The following is a 20,693-nucleotide window of genomic DNA, read 5'->3' on the forward strand; positions in this document are numbered from 1 at the left end:
CAGTGTTTCTACTCAGCACAACTTTGATAAAAGAAGGAGCAACTGCGGCGGCATTCCCAAATCGGCAAGTAAGGGAGGTTATCTAAGTGACGGAGACTCGCCTGAACTTGTGGCCAAGTCGGGGAAACACGGCAACTCGGAAAGAAAGAACTATAAAGTCCGAGATCCCAATGGGAATGGCGGAAGTCCGAAGCTTCCCGGCACAGAGCTGGATATCGATGCCTTCCGGTCGTACAGTTTCTCCGAGCAGCCGAAGTGCCTAACGTTCATCTCGGGATTAATGAGTTTGCACTTCTATGGTGCTGAGGACTTGAAGCCACCGCGGGTTGATTCCCGCAATGTCTACTGTGCCATTCAGGTGGACTCTGTCAATAAAGCTCGTACGGCTTTGCTAACCTGTCGCACGGCCTTTCTGGACATGGACCACACCTTTAACATTGACCTGGAGAACGCTCAGCACCTCAAACTTGTGGTCTTCAGCTGGGAATCAACGCCACGACGGAACCGGGTGTGCTGCCATGGATCCGTGATTCTCCCGGCGTTGTTTCGTGTGAGTAAGACACACCAGCTTGCGGTCCGACTGGAACCGCGCGGGATGATCTACGTAAAGCTAAGTCTCATGGAGCAGAGGCAGAACTCTCTCGATGGCCCGGAAGGGGATCACGAAACGCAGGTCTTCGGCGTAGAGGCTCGGTGCGTGGTGGAACGGGAAGCATCTGGATTAATGGTTCCACTACTTATCGAGAAATGCATCTCTGAGATCGAGAGGAGGGGTTGTCAGGTGAGCTGATCTTTTAGGCTCTTTAACCGGCATGCAGTTCCTTGTCAAATCTCCAATTTAAAGGTGAACTGTGTACATTTTTTATGTCAAATTACTTGGTACAAAGTTCTCCTATTCCAATTTAATCTGTAACTATAAATAAGCCATTGATACGTCGACTTAATGAGCCGCTTCACAAGGTGGCACCTTTAAAAGAGTCCTAGAAGAGTTTGAAACGGGACTACCAGTGATGGGTCAGAAAGAGCAGTGGAAATGTGTGTGTAACTTGCTTGGAGTTTTGCAGTTTAGTTTAATCGCACTAGTAGACAGGAAGGTTGCCGTTTGGTTTGAACAGACCACAGGCTGAGCGCCCCCTACTGGCCTAAATGTGAACTGTATAAATATTTTGATATCAAATTACTTGGTACAAAGTTCTCCTATTCCAATTTAATCTGTAACTATAAATAATCCATTGATACGTCGACTTTATGAGCCGCATCACAAGGTGGCACCTTCAAAAGAGTCCTAGAAGAGTTTGGGACAGTATGAAAATTTCATATCACGATTATAGTGACCAAAATTATTGTGATTATCAATATTATCACGATTTTGTTAGATTTTGAATAGATTCTATTCTGTGGCATTTCCTTTCTTATAATGACCGTCGCCATAGCAACGTATTATAAGCGCACTTCCATGTATTACAACGGACTCGCTCTCGTTTTATTCAAATACAACTTGCCGTCTTGCGTCTCCGTTTTTGATTGTATTGAAAATGAAATCAGAGTTGATTTATTGTTTACAGAGATTGATAATATTGTTGTGATCATCTTGTCTGGACGATTGTTTTGTAACGTTACGCTGTACAAAATAGATTTATAAACGGGTAAGATTTAAAACATTAATCTCAATTCAATATGTCCCCGTAATTATGTGGTAAAAAAAAAAGAATCGGTGTAATAAGTGTACAATGTATCTATACATTACTATCCCATAAATGGCACTCTTAATAATAGTCTTGTTTTAACTTGTTCGTTCGTCCTTGGCTCAAAGCCACTTGCTGCAAACTTTTTGTCGCGGAAGCTTCACGTTTATTTCAAGCGAGTGAGATCAAATATTTCAACTCAAAATAACATTTCGTGTCCAATTATTTCCCAGGCGTAGTTTTGGTATTGTAGTCATTAACTTGCCTTGCGTTCGCTATTCAACAGTGTGTGATGGTCACACAAGACGACTCGGCAGATTTGAAGAGTTTCTATTGCAGCGACTTTTTGTCCTGCAGACAGGGTGACCATCCTCGATTAAGTTTCCCTCAGGACTTTTGTAAAAGGCAAAATATAACCACACCTCAGATTTGGTCCTCTTAAAAGGCTGAAAAATCTCCCGAACACGGTCACTGCCATCCGCCATTCCTTCTCGAATAAAAAAACAACAACATTGCGCGCTGCGCCCGCGTCAGACTGTTGCTGGCTGGACAGGATTTAGGCTACAGTAAGTTATTAAAATCACGATAATCAAACACGGTTTTAATGATAATTAAATTTTAAACGATAATGCTAACCGTCAGTACATTTTATCGTGGTTTATCGTGATACCAGTAATCGTCCCATCCCTAACTACCAGTGATGGGTCAGAAAGAGCAGTAGAAATGTGTGTGAAACTTGGTTTGAACAGACCACAGGCTGAGCGCCCCCTACTGGCCTCACTAACACCTCTTTCCCTGCTCAGCTTCAGTGGGGGACCAGTCTTAGGCTATATGGTGATATGGCTCTGGCTAAATCTTTGTTTATCTTTTGCACATGCGGGACCGTTCAAGATCGTTACCAGTTCACACTCAAATCCGCATTTAGAAATTCTATGAACAGCTAAACAAAAAAATGGAGCACTAAGACTTGCAGTATGAATGTAGCCTAGTTGCCCAGAAATTACGGACTTTGCCTTGAAGTGTATGAGTGTCTTCTTCTCATTTGTTGGGCTTTGGTTAAAATGAGCTCGCCAACCGTTCTAAAGTCCCTGTCCATGGACATTACACACTCACACAAACAAGCTCAGCAAGGCCTCTCCATGGTTTGTGTGCACAGGCATATTGCCAAAGTTCTAGCCATTCATCTCCGTTACACACACACACACACACACACACACACACACACACACACACACACACAATCTGTCTCTGTTACAGTGTCACCCAGAGTTTAATGCTGTTCTCGTCCATTCATCCCACCAAGTGTGTCTGCTGTCAACCCTCACAACAACTCTTGTCTGCTGTTCTCAGATCAGATGTACCCCAACACACACACATGGAAAATCTGATTCTGGACCAGCTGAGAAAGTTTCAGCCCCTTTATGTGTAAAGTAGATCCTTTGGGAAGGCTTTAAAGTTGCTGTTTTTACCTCAGATGACCCTTTTGTGAAGTGTTATTAGCCTCTGAATGCTAAATCTACAGCTAAAGCCCATATATCTGATATTTATAAATACATACACACACAGTATATCTGTATATCAAGTTTTTCTTTCGCTTCTTTGAAATTGCACTGTTGTGCTGTAATTTTTTTTAGATGATGTAACCTAGCAAGGTCATGTGACAACTGTGTAGCTAGGAATGATATATCGGTGACCATATCGGTATAGGCCGATATATAGTCATTTTTAATGTTATCGTGTTGGGCCTGATAAGAAAATGTGCCGATATATTAAAGCCAAATGCCGATATACTAACCCTAACCCATGGCTTTTAATGGTGAGACTTCGGTTTTTGTATCAGGCTCTTATATTTTTGTAAATAATCGGAAATTATATACAATTTTGGATTGAGTGTACAACCAATATATCGGTTATCGGCTTTCACATAAAGAATTATCGGTTATCGGCATCGGCCAAAATTTCATAAAAAAAGTCACATACTATTTTAAGTTAGTATGCAGTATTTAAGATTTGTTAGCATCTGAAGGAACAACTACATTTGTAGCCAAAACCAACAAGAATTGTTCCTGGATTCATGCAACATAGTGAGGTCATGTGACAAGTGCAGCATACTAGTTTAAAACATTGGTTATTGCATACTTCATACTATTGCATACCATTTTTTCAGCTTTTTTCTTGTTTGTTTTGCACTATATACTGCAGTATTGAAGTATCCTACACTACAGCTAAAACTGCCATTTCTCACTGCGGTATTTCTGTGGTATCACTGCACCAGAAATGCACAAATGTGCAATTATTGCATTTATTTCTGAGACGATAATTAGATGTTTCTACTAATGTGAATATGCTCGGTCACATGACAACAAACGAGCACACTACAGTTTAAGACGATTAATTGTGTTCACTGCTTTTTAAAAGCTAATGTGACCCTGGAGCACAAACCCAGTCTGGAGCCGCACGGGTATATCTGTGGCAATAGCAACTATACACTGTATGGGTCAAAATTATCCATTTTTCTTTTATGCCAAAAATCATGAGGATATTAAGATCATGTTCCATGAAGATATTCAGTAAATGTCCTACCGTAAATATATAAAACATGTATTTGTGTGAGTGAATGCAGCACAATCGTGAACATAAATGCACAACTTTAAAGGAGATTTTCTCAATGTTTACATTTTTTTGCTCCTCAGATTCCAGATTTTCAATAGTTGTGTCTCGACCAAATATTGTCCTATCCTAACAAACCACACATCAATGGAGAGATTATTTATGCAGCTTTCAGATGTAATATAAATCTCAATTTCATAAAATGTACCCATGTGACTGGTTTTGTGGTCCAGGGTCACAATATGAAGTATATTCTATGTTCTGTATTTAGTTCACTGAATTAGCATGACTATAATATGCTTGGGAACTGAAATAAGTGAACTTGTTTTAATGTCAAAGCTTTTGCTGATCGCTGTGTGTGGGAACGTTACCAAAGCTTTTATAGTGTGTCTTAAGACGCACGACATACGAAGGTCACGTATGCTGAAGGAATGCTTCTTATGAACTATGGCCGCGGGAAAACATCCAGCCGGTGTGTGTGTTTGTGTGGGTTAATGATTGGCCGTGTGCCGTGAGGGTTTTTCCCCAGCCCTTCTTCCCTGTTTACCCCTCTGGGGCTCTTGGGTCATTTTTTAACGAAAAATGTTACGTTTTTTGTTTTTTACTTTATCAGAATGGTACGAAACGTGGTAAAGGTTTTATCACTTGCTAATGTGAACACACAAAAAAATCATGGACTTGATTTTAAAAGATTAAATGGTCCTGAAATAAATCGGCACTTTGTGTTTCTCGCGGTCAGAAATGATTGTAAATGAATGAGAGTTTCCTCTAGTGGAAGCGTTTGGTACTGCAGCCGAACACACTCTCACTGAACGCTCATTTACTGAGATATCAGCCTCACATCTGGAGCACGACTGGTTTACATTTATCGCTTTGATTTTCTTGCAATTTTACAGTTAAACGAGTTTTTGAAAATATATATTTCATATAACAATTGAAAATTGTATTTTTGTGCATTTTTCATAACAATAAACGTAACTTTTTTAAGTTCACTTTTTAAACCTTTTTTCCCCTCAGCAATAATCTGCAAGTGTCGTCTTTAACAAGAGATCAAACTTCAGTCTGTCGCTCTAAAGCGTTCAAGATTTACCACAGATTAAGTTGGAAATTACATTTTCAGGTCTATGTTTAAAAAGTGAATAAATGGATTATAAATACAGCATAAATATAATGTAGTACCATAAAATCCTCTAAAAATACACAATATTAAATAAAAAATATTATCAAACTAAAATATAGTACATTCCTTTCATTGAAAACAACAATTGAGTCATTTTTGACCTCATGTTGATTTACGTTCCTATAGGCTGGATGACAAGATGCTCTTTTACCATACAACAAAATTGCATGGTTATTTATATTATATTTTTATATTGGGTGAACTGTACCTTTGAATTCATAAATTCTCTTTAAAAATTTCGGAATTATTATTGCTCATGTGACCCTTGATCCCAAACCCAGTCTGGAGCCGCACGGGTATATCTGTGGCAATAGCAACTATACACTGTATGGGTCAAAATTATCCATTTTTCTTTTATGCCAAAAATCATGAGGATATTAAGATCATGTTCCATGAAGATATTTAGTAAATGTCCTACCGTAAATATATAAAACATGTATTTTTGTGAGTGAATGCAGCACAATCGTGAACATAAATGCACAACTTTAAAGCAGATTTTCTCAATGTTTACATTTTTTTGCTCCTCAGATTCCAGATTTTCAATAGTTGTGTCTCGACCAAATATTGTCCTATCCTAACAAACCACACATCAGTGGACAGATTATTTATTCAGCTTTCATAAGATGTATGAATCTCAGTTTCAAATAATTTACCCTTGTGACTGGTTTTGTGATCCAGGGTCACTGTTGTTTTGACGCATTATTAGCCGGTGACCTCTAAGGTTTGAGCTGCTAAAGAGCCGTCTTTGTGACGTTTGGCTGCTGCCCAAATGAGAAATTCCTCGTTGGGTTTAACGCACGTCACGTTAGCGGCCGCGTGGAGTGTGTGTCACATGAAGGAACTGAGTCAGGACGTGTCCTTCAGTAGAGGAAGAGAAGAGGAAGCTTTTGGTGGATTCAGGAACTCCTCCGCTGTTTTTAACAAGCTATTATTTCCTCTGGCTGACATTTTTAGAGTTTAGCACACACACACACACACACACACACACACACACACACTCAGACACGCACACTCACACACACACTCAGACACGCACACTCACACACACAGACAGACACACACACACTCAGACACGCACACAGACAGACACACACATACACACACACACAGACAGACACACACACTCAGACACGCACACAGACAGACAGACACACACATACACACACACACAGACAGACACACACACACTCAGACACGCACACAGACACACACGCGCGCACACACACGCACACAGACAGACACACACACACACACACACTCAGACACGCACACTCACACACACACTCAGACACGCACACTCACACACACAGACAGACACACACACACACACACACACACTCAGACACGCACACAGACAGACACACACATACAGACAGACACACACACACTCAGACACGCACACAGACACACACGCGCGCACACAGACAGACACACACAGACAGACACACACACACACACACACTCAGACACGCACACAGACATAAACACACACACACACACACTCAGACACGCTTACAGACAGACACACACACACTCAGACACGCACACAGACACGCACGCGCGCACACACACGCACACTCAGACACGCACACAGACAGACACACACACAGACACACACAAACAAACACACACACACACACACCGCTGGTCTGAGTCGAGCTGCTGTGTCTCAGTGTGGGGATGTTCTTCTGTGTTGTGGATGTGAACACTAGTGTAATGCGCACTGAACCCTGTGAACTATATTCTCTGTGTGTGTGTGTGTGTGTGTGTGTTTGTGTGTGTGTGTTTGTGTGTGTGTGTGTGTGTGTGTGTGTGTGTGTGTGTGTGTGTGTGTGTGTGTGTGTGTGTGTGTGTGTGTGTGTGTGTGTGTGTGTGTGTGTGTGTGTGTGTGTGTGTGTATGTGTGTGTGTGTGTGTGTGTGTATGTGTGTGTCATAGGAAGGTTGTTTTGTCATGCAGGTTAAGACTCCGGATCTTTCCAGTCCTCCAGCCGACAGGAAATGTTATTCAGAAGTGGATAATAAACTGTCATATTTATACATATTCAACAATGAAGAGGCTTATACTTATCCTCTCTTGTACTGTACAAAAATGTATATACACTCTCACACACACTCACACACAGAGACATTCAAACACTTACACACACACACACACACACACACACACACGCTCAAACACTCATACACACATACACACACACACACACACACAGAGACATTCAAACACACACACGCTCAAACACTCATACACACATACACACACACACACACACACACACACACATACTCACTCACACACACATACACACACACACATTTCCTCTTAATTAACACTATGGTGATTGTAGTTTAACGTTGTGTGATGGTTTTGCTGGGGCGTATAAAGGTTGTGTGTATTTGATCAACAGGTGGTGTGTTTGATCGACAGGTGGTGTGTTTGATTGACAGCTGGTGTGTTTGATTGACAGCTGGTGTGTTTGATCGACAGCTGGTGTGTTTGATTGACAGGAGGTGTGTTTGATCGACAGCTGGTGTGTTTGATTGACACCTGGTGTGTTTGATCGACAGCTGGTGTGTTTGATTGACAGCTGGTGTGTTTGATTGACAGGTGGTGTGTTTGATCGACAGCTGGTGTGTTTGATTGACAGGAGGTGTGTTTGATCGACAGCTGGTGTGTTTGATTGACACCTGGTGTGTTTGATCGACAGCTGGTGTGTTTGATTGACAGCTGGTGTGTTTGATTGACAGGTGGTGTGTTTGATCGACAGCTGGTGTGTGTTTGATCGACAGCTGGTGTGTTTGATCGACAGGTGGTGTGTTTAATCGACAGCTGGTGTGTTTGATCGACAGCTGGTGTGTTTGATTGACAGCTGGTGTGTTTGATTGACAGCTGGTGTGTTTGATTGACAGGAGGTGTGTTTGATTGACAGCTGGTGTGTTTGATTGACAGGAGGTGTGTTTGATCGACAGGAGGTGTGTTTGATTGACAGGAGGTGTGTTTGATCGACAGGAGGTGTGTTTGATTGACAGCTGGTGTGTTTGATTGACAGCTGGTGTGTTTGATTGACAGCTGGTGTGTTTGATTGACAGGAGGTGTGTTTGATTGACAGCTGGTGTGTTTGATTGACAGCTGGTGTGTTTGATTGACAGGAGGTGTGTTTGATTGACAGCTGGTGTGTTTGATTGACAGGAGGTGTGTTTGATCGACAGGAGGTGTGTTTGATTGACAGGAGGTGTGTTTGATCGACAGGAGGTGTGTTTGATTGACAGCTGGTGTGTTTGATTGACAGCTGGTGTGTTTGATTGACAGCTGGTGTGTTTGATTGACAGGAGGTGTGTTTGATTGACAGCTGGTGTGTTTGATTGACAGCTGGTGTGTTTGATTGACAGGAGGTGTGTTTGATTGACAGGAGGTGTGTTTGATTGACAGCTGGTGTGTTTGATTGACAGCTGGTGTGTTTGATTGACAGCTGGTGTGTTTGATTGACAGCTGGTGTGTTTGATTGACAGGTGGTGGGTCTGTATCGTCTCTGTGGTTCGGCTGCGGTGAAGAAGGAGCTTCGGGAAGCGTTCGAGAGGGACAGTCACAGCGTCGAGCTCTCGGAAAACAACTACCCGGATATCAACGTCATCACAGGTATGAACGCGCATAACACGTGTGTTACATTTACACACTATTCACGCCTATTTTTGGAGCAATAAAGAGCTTCTATTCTTCTTTTTCCATCATTCTTGAGTGTGTAATGTAGAGTCATTCTCTATATCAGAGTCAGTGTTTCTGAACTCCTGAAACGCCTCCATTGTAGTCTCGAGTTTCTCCCGGGAGCGAACACGTCACAATATTCCTCATTATAATAATTAAGATGCAGAATAAAGGGGCGGGGCCTGGTTGAGTTAGTTAGTAGTGTGTTAAACTGGCGGTTATGGTAAGGGGCGGGACATTTCCCAAACACACTCGAAGCCGACCAATCAGAGCACAGTGTGCTTTTCAGGAGGAGGGGCTTCATAGATACAGGAATGGCCGTATGACACGGACACACACACACACACACACACACAAACACATAATAATCAGACACACACACACACACACACACAAATGCAGTATTGATTTGCAGAAGAGACTTTAAAAACAACATTGCAGAGTTTCATGTGCTTTCATTTCAGTTGTGTGTTAAAGCATTGGTGTGTGTGTGTGTGTGTGTGTGTGTGTGTGTGTGTGTGTGTGTGTGTGTGTGTGTGTGTGTGTGTGTGTGTGTGTGTGTGTGTGTGTGTGTGTGTGTGTGTGTGTGTGTGTGTGTGTGTGTGAGCTTGATGCCCACTGTGTAGTTTTGTACGAGCAGGTGGTGTTTACTTGGCTTTAATGTGTGGCTCAAAGTCCCATCATGCATCTGGCCACCAGCCAATCAGTCTGCTATATATAGCCCACATTTACATATCAACATTATTCAGCATATATATTTGTGAGTGTGTGTCTTTAGTTGCTGCTCATGACATGCTGCTGTCACACACACACTTCCTAGGTCAGAGGTCACGTCTGACTGAATTAGCGCTTCTATTTACAGTCTGTTAATTGGCCGGGGGAAAATCTCTCTGTCAGTAAATCTGAAATCCTTGTGGGGCTTTTTTTGGTCCCCATGAGGAAACAAGCTTATGAATCACACAGGATGAGTTTTTAGAAGATGTAGAAACACAGACAGTTGTTATAAAGTTATTATAAGTTGTAAGTTATTGTAAAGGTTATTGTATTGTAAACATACTAAATTATATATTTTTGAAAATGTAAAAATGCAGAATGTCTCCTGTGATTGGCAGGTTTAGGGATAGGGTCAGTGTAAGGGGATAGAATATACAGTTTGTACAGTATAAAAACCATTACGCCTATGAATGTCCTCACAAGGATAGAAATGAAAGCTTGTGTGTGTGTGTGTGTGTGTGTGTGTGTGTGTGTGTGTGTGTGTGTTCGTTCGTTCAGCTCTGATTCAGCCCCATAAACCAAATATTGAATTGTGTATTTATTTACTTAAATATTTACTTCATTTTTTACAATCTACAATTTACAATAGTTATGTATTTTTTACATTTTAATTTATTTAAGTAAATTGTTTTTTTTACATTTTTTGTTTTGTTTTTTGTTTAGTTTTTTCATTTATTTATTTATAATCATATTTTTTTGTACATTTTTTTGACACTTTTATTTGTTTATTTACGTTTATTTTTTCTTTAATAGTTTTTCTTCATTTATTTTAATCTAGTTATTAGTTATTATTTTTTGTAATTTTTATTTACTTAAAGGGGTCATGACATGGTTTTTCTAATTTTATTATTATGTTCCCTTAGGTGCAATTATAGTATTACTATAGTTTTTTTTTACAAAAAACTTTTAAAATGTAGTGATTTATGACCTTTTCCCTGTTTCTCATCCTCTGATTCAAACAGTCTGTTTTGGGGGTGTTTCCCCTTTAAGAGTTCAGTGTTAACGCCCACTGTTATGATTGGCTAACGTCAGTGCCTATGCATCAATTATTAACGCCCCCAGCCAGAACACTTGCGGATTCAGCGTATTTAAAAAGTAGTTTAAAGTTTTAAACACATTACTTACAGTTTGCGTCGTCGTTGTTGAGCCCAGAATAGTCGGCACGGACTTATCTTTGAGCAACAGTTTTCTGGCAAAGCCAGCATCATTTTGGGATTTGTTCTCAAAACAGTCATCCTTCAAATGTATAGAACAAACGCTTAAACTAACACAGCCGTGACTGAGACGTCCGCAAAAAATAAAGTGCATCCATTTTCCCCTGACGACTGGATCTTTCGCAGCGTATTCACAGATGTTGTTTGTCCACAGCAGGAACAGCACATCTGCGGCATCGTAATTTCCCTGTACACAGACCCACTCGCTGTCCGGCGACTGAACACTTGTGAGGCGCGCGGCGATACGAAATGAGCGTAGTTGTCTTGCGCTTTAAGCGTAGTTGTCTTGTGCTGGAGGCAGTCTATATGCAAACGCTGGTACGTCACTTCGTACCGTGACGTCACTTCTTACCATGGATCCAGAACGAGCTGTATTTAGAGCTTGATTAAATAAATGATTCGTTTATAATGGGGAGGACGTCTTAAGCTATGAAACTTGCAGGACGTTTTAATGGCACAAAGACCTCGTATATACCAAAAGATCAAGGCAAATTTGGTTTCTCATGTCATGACCCCTTTAAATAAATTTTATTTGTTTATTATTTTTATTTATTTATTTATTTATATCTTATTTTTATTATTTATATATTTTTATTTCTTCAATTTCTGTTTGTTCTGATGTGTGTGTGTGTGTGTGTGTGCAGGCGTGCTGAAGGACTTCCTCCGAGAGCTTCCTCGTCCTCTGATCACTCCGCCGCTGTACGAGTCGGTTCTGGAGGCGATGTCGAAGCGGCCGCTGCTCATGGGAACCGGCGTGTGCGAGAACGACCCGATCGACACGGATCACGCCGTCAGCCTGATGGAGATCCTGCCCGACGTCGAGAAGGTACTGGAGTATTCGGGATTATCCATGTTTCTGCCAGTGGTGTAAAGTATTTGAGTAAATGTAAGGTTGCACTTTATTTTAAGGTGTCATTGTTACAGTGTAATTATATATTTAAGTACTGAGTAATATTAATTAACTATATGTATTTACTATAGGGTTAGGGTTTGGTTGAGGGATAGTTGCATCTAATTATGCATAATTTACTGTCATTACTATGGTAAATATATGTAACAAGGACACTGTAAAATAAAGTGTTAGCAAATGTAATTAGTTACTGTACTTAAAGCTGCAGTCCGTAAGAATGACAGCTAGTGGTGGACATAGGTACTGCAGTCCGATTCAAAATATCGGAGATCGTCGTTTCTCCCGCCTCCTCAGACTCAGCGCTCACGCGGGTTTGAGACACGCGACAGGAACGAGCGCAATGGACAATGCAAACTGGCAGCGTACAGCATCACAGACCAAAACACTAGCAAACATCCCAGCCTGGAAACTCATATTTCACAGTAAAATAACTGAGAATCCAGAATGTGAACTTAGCATGTTTCCTCAATATATGCAGACATATTATGTTTTTTTTATGCTTTAGTAGAGAGAAAAAGTTACACACAGCACCTTTAAGTATCTTCTTGGTTACTTTGTAGTTTTACTGAGTATCAAATCTTTTACTCTCTACTTAATTACATTTTTGAATAAGTAAATGTACTTTTTACTCCAATACATTTGTGATGAATAATGCAACTACACATTACATCTTGCAGGGCATCTTTTTCTTTTTCTGCAAATATGTGTGTGTTGCACCTTTCCTCACACACACTGGTCCGCAGTGCTACGTCACATGAATGCGAGTGCACTAGCAGGTATTTGCTGAATCGAGGGTTTGATTTAGGAGATGAGGTCATGATGAGGCCGACAGCGGCTCATCCAGTGCAAGTAGACTTTCACTATTTAACTTTACGTAACAGTATTTTATTTATCCGCTGTATTGATGAGACCGTTTCGAAGGATATTGGTTCACTTATGGCCTTTTGTGCACTTGAGCTACTGGAGAGTGTGTAGACGTTTAAGACGCTGTTGTGTTGACCTTGATTTATTGCAATATTCAGTTTTATTTTGATTTTAGAAAATAAACACAATCTTACAAATCAATTGTTTATTTTTTAAAGTGTCGAGGTGCATCTATGAGCCTACGATCAGTATGAGTCAAATACTCAAGTACTGTTAGAATCAGAAACTCTAACGCCGTGTCCTAACTACACGCGACGCCACGACACGCGATAAAAGGGATCTTTTCCATGTTAATCAGAGTTTTTGTCCTAACCAGACGCGACGGCGACACGCAAAGTTTCTAATTTAGAAACGGTTCCTATTTCTGCGACGTCGCGGCTGACAGATCCGCCAGAATCTGATTTCCCTATGAACAAGATCGAATAAACTGATTGTCATATGAAGAAATTACACTGGTTATGAGTACACATTATTTATTTTTAGTTAAAAATAGGTCACTGTGCCACAAGCGATAATGGATAATTTACCTCAGATTTTGAAAGCATATAATATAGCGTTCAAACTGAATTCTATGCAAACATTCAACTGTACTTCATAACAAAATTAGTCAATGAGTATATTTTGTTAATGTTTTGATTTTTAATAATGTTATTTCTTGATTTGATTATGTCCTTACCCATTTCCAATGCGAGTGCGGGCCAGCAGTGCGCTTTCACAGAGAGACTCCGCCCACACGCTGTTCTGAATGGCTGTGATTTTTGATTGATGTGTGGCGTCTGACAGTCGCGTCGCGTCTAGTGTGGACAGACAACTTGCTGTCGCTGGAATTTTATCGCGTCGCGTGTAGTTAGGACACGGTGTAAGACTTTTACTTAAGCCGGATTGGAATTGACCCTTCGCAGGGAGTTTGATTGACAGGTGATCTGCCCAATCATAATCCGCCGAATCCGCCATTTTGTCGGACAGAGCAGTCAGGAGAGTTAGTAGATTACCGTTGGAGGATTTGAGCTTGAGAAGCGGAGTGTACTGACGTCTTTCTGCGGTTAAAACAACATTCCTTCTGATGTTCATTCATGTTTATTTGATGCTATAAATGAACTAGAAGGACGAGATGATCGGTTCACGAGCGGCTTTAACTCTACAGCGATCTGTCACACACATTAAAGAGACACAAAACACTATTTATTGTTTACATTTCTTTAAAAAAATTACAAAATTTGAAAGTTGAGACTTTGTTTCATATCAAAAGTACTCTGGTCTGTCCTGTCAGTGTGTTGTCAGTGTCCTCTCTGCTCCGCGATGTGTTGTTCACTGCGTGAGAACGTGTGTGTGTGAGAGCGGCGTGGCTTGCCGGACATAGCAACAGTAACTAAAGGGGGCGGGTCTTTGCGAACGCTTGTAATGTTGAGATATTTTTGCTGTGCGGTATCTGTACTTTTACTCGATGATGGTTGCCAGGTCCTCTCTACACCTGTGGTTTCTGCTCACCAGGCGAGCCTGCGTAAGCTCCTGGATCACCTGAAGCGTGTGGCGTCTCATCACGAGGTGAACAAGATGACCTGCCAGAACCTGGCGGTGTGTTTCGGGCCGGTTCTGCTCAGCCAGAGGCAGGAGGCGTCGTGTCACGGGAACCGGGTCTTCATCGACTCCGAGGAGCTGGCCAGCGCTCTGCACTTCAAGAAGCACATCGAGGTGCTCCACTATCTACTGCAGCTCTGGCCCGGTGAGAGCAACACACTCCTTATTATTCATTATGATCATTATAATCATCGAGGTGCTTCACTATCTGCTCCAGCTCTGGCCATCATATATGCTTAACAGGTTGTGTGTACATAGAAATTCTAGCCTTAAAGGAGAACTCCGGGCAATGTTTAAGTTAATCTTGATCGTTATACCGTTGTGAGAACTGTCTATAGAAAAACCCGAACCGGATTGGTGTTTGCAACACGAGCTGCTACCGCTAATGCCCAGAGCTCACTCCGCTAACGGCAGTTATGGGGCATATTCATAAAGAGTGTTTCTGTGCCTCTTAACAGACACAACATGCAATTAAAATGTCTGTCCAACATGAACAGGGTCCTTACATGACAACAAGATGCGTTTAGCAACTTAGCCATTGTTTAAATTCACCTAAATAGTGTTTTAGACGGCTAAAAAAGTCAAAAAAAATTTTTTGCGATTTTTGTCTTGTGGTATCTATCTCATTTGTTCTGCATGCTTTGAGTTTTTTATGAAAAAAACCCTATATGTTATTGTCAGTGTTGGGGAGTAACTAACTAAAAGTCTAAATGCCTAAATTCTCCTCTCTCTATCATGTAGTGCTAATAAAGTACCATTAATTTTAGTAAATCTCTTTAATGTGTACAAAGATATTGCCTCTTTTAATAGCTTCGATCTAGTAAAATAAATACTTCAAAGTACATTCCCCAACACTGGTTATTCCATGTATTCTCTCATCATCTGAAATGTGTAATTAATTTGTATTCAAGTGAATAACCCCATTGTTTTCTTTCTCTTTTAGTTGTGGACGCTCAGGGTAAATCTTCATCTCCGGTTCCTGCCCTGATGGAGTCGCTCCCAGTGGTGACGGCTGCCGTGAGGAGGAGAAAAGAGCGTCCACAGGTGTTGAATTTAACTGAGGCGGACATGGCTGGAGTTTTGCGACCCAGACCTGGACGTCTGGACAGTCCCAGTAACCGCTACGCCGGGGACTGGAGCCGATGCCGGGAAACGTACCTCCAACCGAGCTGCCTGGAGGAGGCCGACTATGACGACGTTCCCAGCGAAGAGCCTCTGAACGTGGGACAGGAGGATTTACCAAAGGGTACTGAAGTTGTGGTCCCTGAACAAGAGTTTCCCGAGGTGGATGAGGCAATGGAGAGGGTTGAGGAAATGCAGATAGAGGAGGAATTGAGTGAGGAAGAGGATACAGGAGAGTTGGATAGGCTACAAGTAGAGGAACCTCTACCTATCAGCCCCTGCGATCAGATCCTCCCCGATTACGAGGAGCACAGACCCAAAGAGCACACCTACCAGGCCTACATGAAGATCCAGGAGATCAGCCCAGTACTAAGCAACAGGGTCAACCTACGGGACTTGCAGGAGAGCATAGACACACTCATTGGCAACCTGGAGAGAGAGCTCAACAAGAACAAGCTCAACGTAGGTTATTGACTCTTTAACAGGACAGTGGAAATATGGTGGTGATTCCCTACAGACTTAAGCGCTATGGAACGTTCTCGCTCCCATGCACACTTGGGATGCATGTACAAGAAGACATTCCTCACTTCTGATTTGTGTTTTTGTTTGTCTCCTGGTCTCCATGTTGTTGATCGCGTTATTGTTTTTCTTCTTATGAGAAGAACTCATTGAACCCTGAGGGGTGCGCCAGGTGCCTTCATTGTGTCAAGGTGGTGCTTACGACAGCGAGAGCTTTTTACTTTCTACAGAGGTACAAAACATTACGATGAAAACCAATGCACTTATGGGGCCTGCTGTTAGAGGCACGGCTAGTTCAGGTACAGGTGTAAAGCCTTACAATGGGAGAACTAGGTACTACAGATACATCCCAGATCCTAAACCAGGGGAACTCAATCCTGCTCGTGGTGATCCGGCTTCCTGTAGACTTCAGTTCCAAAACCTCCAAACACACTTGAACCAGCTAATCAAGGTCTTCGGGTTTCACTTAAAGAGGTAGGTCACCAGGAGCGGGATTGAACACCCTACCCTAACCCTATACCAGATGTCTCAAATGCAGATTACCCAGTTAGGTGGTTTTAACGAGTAGTTTGAGATCCCTGCACTCTACTTCCTAAACTATGAGTGTTTTATCCTAACCTTATCCTAAACCAGGAGAGTCCAGTCTTGCTCCCGGAAGGCTACCTTCAGCTCCAGTTCTAATGAAAGGGATAGTTCAACCAAAAATTTAAATTCTGTCATAATTTACTCACCGCATGTCATTTCAAATCCATAAGACTTTTATCAGCGAACATAAACCGAAGCTTAACTGTACTTGCTTGACGCGTGAGAACAAACCTCATTGGTTCTTGCGTGTCTCCTCAGAAGGCTTGGATTAAACCACGCAGTTAATGTGGATTTATTTTACAATCTCTTTATAGAGATTTTAGGTGAAAAGACTTTAAGTGGTGGGATAGAAATCTCTCAGATTTCATTACAAATATTTTCAGCTGTGTTCCTAAAATGAACGAAAGTCTTATGGGATTGGAACAATATGAGGGTAAGTAATTAATAACAGAATTCTTGAATGCAAATTACCTAGTGAGGTGGTGTTAGCCAGTTGTTTGAGATCCCTGCGCCTTAGACCCTCAAATCTGAATGTCATATCCTAACCCTAATCTTGTACTAACACTTACACCCTAAACCAGGGGTGTCCAGTCCTGATCCTGGAGATCTTGCTTCCCGTAGACTTAAGTTCCAACCCTTCTACCAGCTCATTGGGGATCACATAAAGAGGTAGATCACCAGGAGCGGGATTGAGCGCCCAAACCTCAACGATCTTGAACTCTACATCAGGGGTCTCGAATGCAAATTACCTAGTGAGGTGGTGTTAGCTAGTTGTTTGAGATCCCTGCGCCCTTGACCCTCAACTTTGAATGTCTTATCCGAAGTCTAATCCTTTTCTTACACTTTCACTCTAAATCAGGGGTGTTCAGTCCTGCTCCTGGAGATTTAAGTTCCAACCCTCCAAACACACTTTAACCAGCTCATTGGGGATCACTTAAAGAGATAGATCTTCTTAAGCGGGATTGAGCGCCCAAACCTCAACCCAATCATCAGGGGTCTTTAGTGCAAATTACCTAGTAAGGTGGTGTTAGCCAGTTGTTTGAGATCCCTGCACTTTAGACCCTCAACTCTCAATGTCATATCCAAAGCCTAATCCTTTTCTAGAGGTATTCAGTCCTGCTCCTGGAGATCTTGCTTCATATAGACTTAAGTTCCAACCCTCCAATCACACTTGAACCACCTCATTGGGGATCACTTAAAGAGGTAGATCACCAGGAGCGGGATTGAGCACCCAAACCTCAACGATCCTAAACTCTACATCGGGGGTCTCGAATGCAAATTACCTAGTGAGGTGGATTAGCCAGTTGTTTGAGATCCCTGCGCCCCTGACCCTCAACTTTTAATGTCTTATCTGAAGCCTAATCCTTTTCTAGAGGTATTCAGTCCTGCTCCTGGAGATCTTGCTTCATATAGACTTAAGTTCCAACCCTCCAATCACACTTGAACCACCTCATTGGGGATCACTTAAAGAGGTAGATCACCAGGAGCGGGATTGAGCACCCAAACCTCAACGATCCTAAACTCTACATCGGGGGTCTCGAATGCAAATTACCTAGTGAGGTGGATTAGCCAGTTGTTTGAGATCCCTGCACCCCTGACCCTCAACTTTTAATGTCTTATCTGAAGCCTAATCTTTTCTAGAGGTGTTCAGTCCTGCTCCTGGAAATCTTGCTTCCTATAGACTTAAGTTCCAACCCTCCAGTCACACTTTAACCAGCTAATTGGGGATCACCTAAAGAGGTAGATCACCAGGAGCGGGATTGAACACCTTAACCTAACCCCAACCCCCATGACCCTGAACTCTTCACCAGGGGTCTCGAATGCAAATTACCTAGTGAGGTGGTGTTAGCTAGTTGTTTGAGATCCCTGCACCTTAGACCCTCAACTCTGAATGTCATATCCTAACCCTAATCCTGTACTAACACTTACACCCTAAACCAGGGGTGTCCAGTCCTGCTCCTGGAAGGCCACCTTCAGCTCCACCTCTAGTTAAATGCACCTAATTCTAATCAAGATCTTTAACTACAATCTTTTAACCTTCAGGTAGATGTTTTGGAGATAAATTTAGCTGGAAGGTGGCTCTGTAAGAGCAGTATCAGACACTGAACACCCTTTCATTCAGGGAGCGACTAACGCTGCTGGTCTAGTTGAGGTTGCAGTCGTCTGAGATAAAAAAAACAGCAGTTGTTTGAGTCTTTTCCTTGTGAAATTACTTCAAACCTCCTGCATAACAAGCTATGGACAGCGGAAAATGAATATGCTTGTAGTAAATAGTCAATTTAATATTTAATAATAGTTAGGCAGAACTTTAATGATGAATTTTTTTTTAAATAACTTAAAATTTGCTGATGTTTTTGTTGCTTTTGATGGGCGCCCCCTAAACACAAAATTTAACTTAAAAATTAAAAGAGCAATCTAAATGGCCTCTGTGATAATCATGGTAACATGATGACACCATGCCGACAGCAGTCCCACTTTTGATCATTATATTTGTAAATGCATCATTCTCAGCAGTCCAGGGATACAAACTCATCAGTATTTGACAGACACATGTATGTATATAGGAGTATAGTTGGAATATGTATTTTCGATGACGTACACTTCAGTTTGTGCATATTTAAATGTTCGTCAGCTACCTTGTAGTATTTGGCCTGTAGATCAGCCTTAAATACATATATATATATATATATATATTGTTGGGTCTATGTAATGATATAACCCACAGTCACAGAATGAGTATGGATTTTGAGTATTTTGTGGTCACGAAAGTGCAGGAAATTTGAGCATTGCATGGTCAAAAGCTTTACGGTCAAAAATAAAGTGTTTCTCAGTGTATCCTACAGCGGGATGTATTTATGCGTGTAGATAGAGATCATTTTAATTACAGTGAAATTCTAATTTTGTTTTGTTTTTTTCCATTTGGCAGCTGCTCACATTTATGGCTCGGTTGTAAATTTGCAGTTCTTGTGAATCCAAGACTGAATCTGTACACGGGCTGTTCGTTTTCTGATTGTGCTTCTCGCCTGACAATGGTCTCCACAGATTGAAATGCTACAGTCTGCTTGATATACAAGATATAAATAAAGGATTTGTTACACAGAAAATAAATTTTAGTAAAAAAAAAAGGTTTCTTCAGTGGCCGTGGTCTCAGTTTTCTCTCAGTGAGGCGGTCACACTAGATTTGAAGTATGCAAAAGTATGAAAAAAAATGTACATACTTGTTTTGCTATATAAATTGGATATGATGTTTTGCATATGGACTTCTCATTTGAACACATTCAGAATAATAAATATAATGTGTGTTAACTATCTATTCCAGATGGCAGATTTCAGTATGCATGCCTTTAAATGTGTATTGATGTAAATCTAGTGTGGCCGCACCTGTAGAGTGTTTAATCTGGTTTCCTGAAGCCTGATTGGGGATCAGATTCCCTGTCGTACAGAGATCGATCCATGCTCAGCAAGAAGGAAACTTGTTAGCTGCTTTGATAAAAACATTCCTGTTTTTCTCCTGTCTCTGCTGCGTTTTTTGTAAAAGTTTGGTTGTGCTGAGATGAACGTGCGACTAAAGCAGATATTATTTGTACTGATATTGAGTATATGATCACATTAAAGTTTGTTTTTCATGCAGCCCCTGATGACTCCGACTTCTTTTTCTTTAAAAAAATGATATATTTAGCAGCTTATATTCACAGATGGTCGTGTGATCGAATGAGTCACGTTTTTCCTCTGCGGATTCGCATTTGGGCTCCTGTAATCTGTCACTGGAGCATTAGCTGGCGATCTGTGTCATCAGTCATCATCAGTCTGGAATATCAGGTGAGTCTTTGCCCAAAAAAAACAAACACTGGCATGCAATGAATCTTGGGATAGGCTGTGAAGGATCCA

At 41.4% G+C, this 20,693-nt stretch overlaps 1 protein-coding gene across 3 annotated transcripts in view; it reads left to right on the forward strand.

The window, feature by feature from the left end:
• Window positions 1–20,431, forward strand: part of syde2 (synapse defective 1, Rho GTPase, homolog 2 (C. elegans)) — a 43,289-nt gene extending 22,858 nt beyond the window's left edge. For 2 of the 3 annotated variants that reach the window (XM_079589515.1, XM_079589516.1), the window contains exons 3-7: window positions 1–781; window positions 8,987–9,113; window positions 11,812–11,993; window positions 14,493–14,724; window positions 15,523–20,431. The exon at window positions 1–781 is cut by the window's left edge and continues 346 nt beyond it. In XM_079589515.1, the coding sequence (XP_079445641.1) occupies window positions 1–781; window positions 8,987–9,113; window positions 11,812–11,993; window positions 14,493–14,724; window positions 15,523–16,175 (1,975 nt within the window). In that variant the 3' untranslated portion in view covers window positions 16,176–20,431. The remainder of the gene's footprint in view (window positions 782–8,986; window positions 9,114–11,811; window positions 11,994–14,492; window positions 14,725–15,522) is intronic. The other variant, XR_013794963.1, reaches the window with a different exon arrangement.
• Window positions 20,432–20,693: the final 262 nt, after the last annotated feature.

Source organism: Phoxinus phoxinus (assembly GCF_949152265.1).
Source record: "Phoxinus phoxinus genome assembly, chromosome: 18".
NCBI lineage: Eukaryota > Metazoa > Chordata > Actinopteri > Cypriniformes > Leuciscidae > Phoxinus > Phoxinus phoxinus.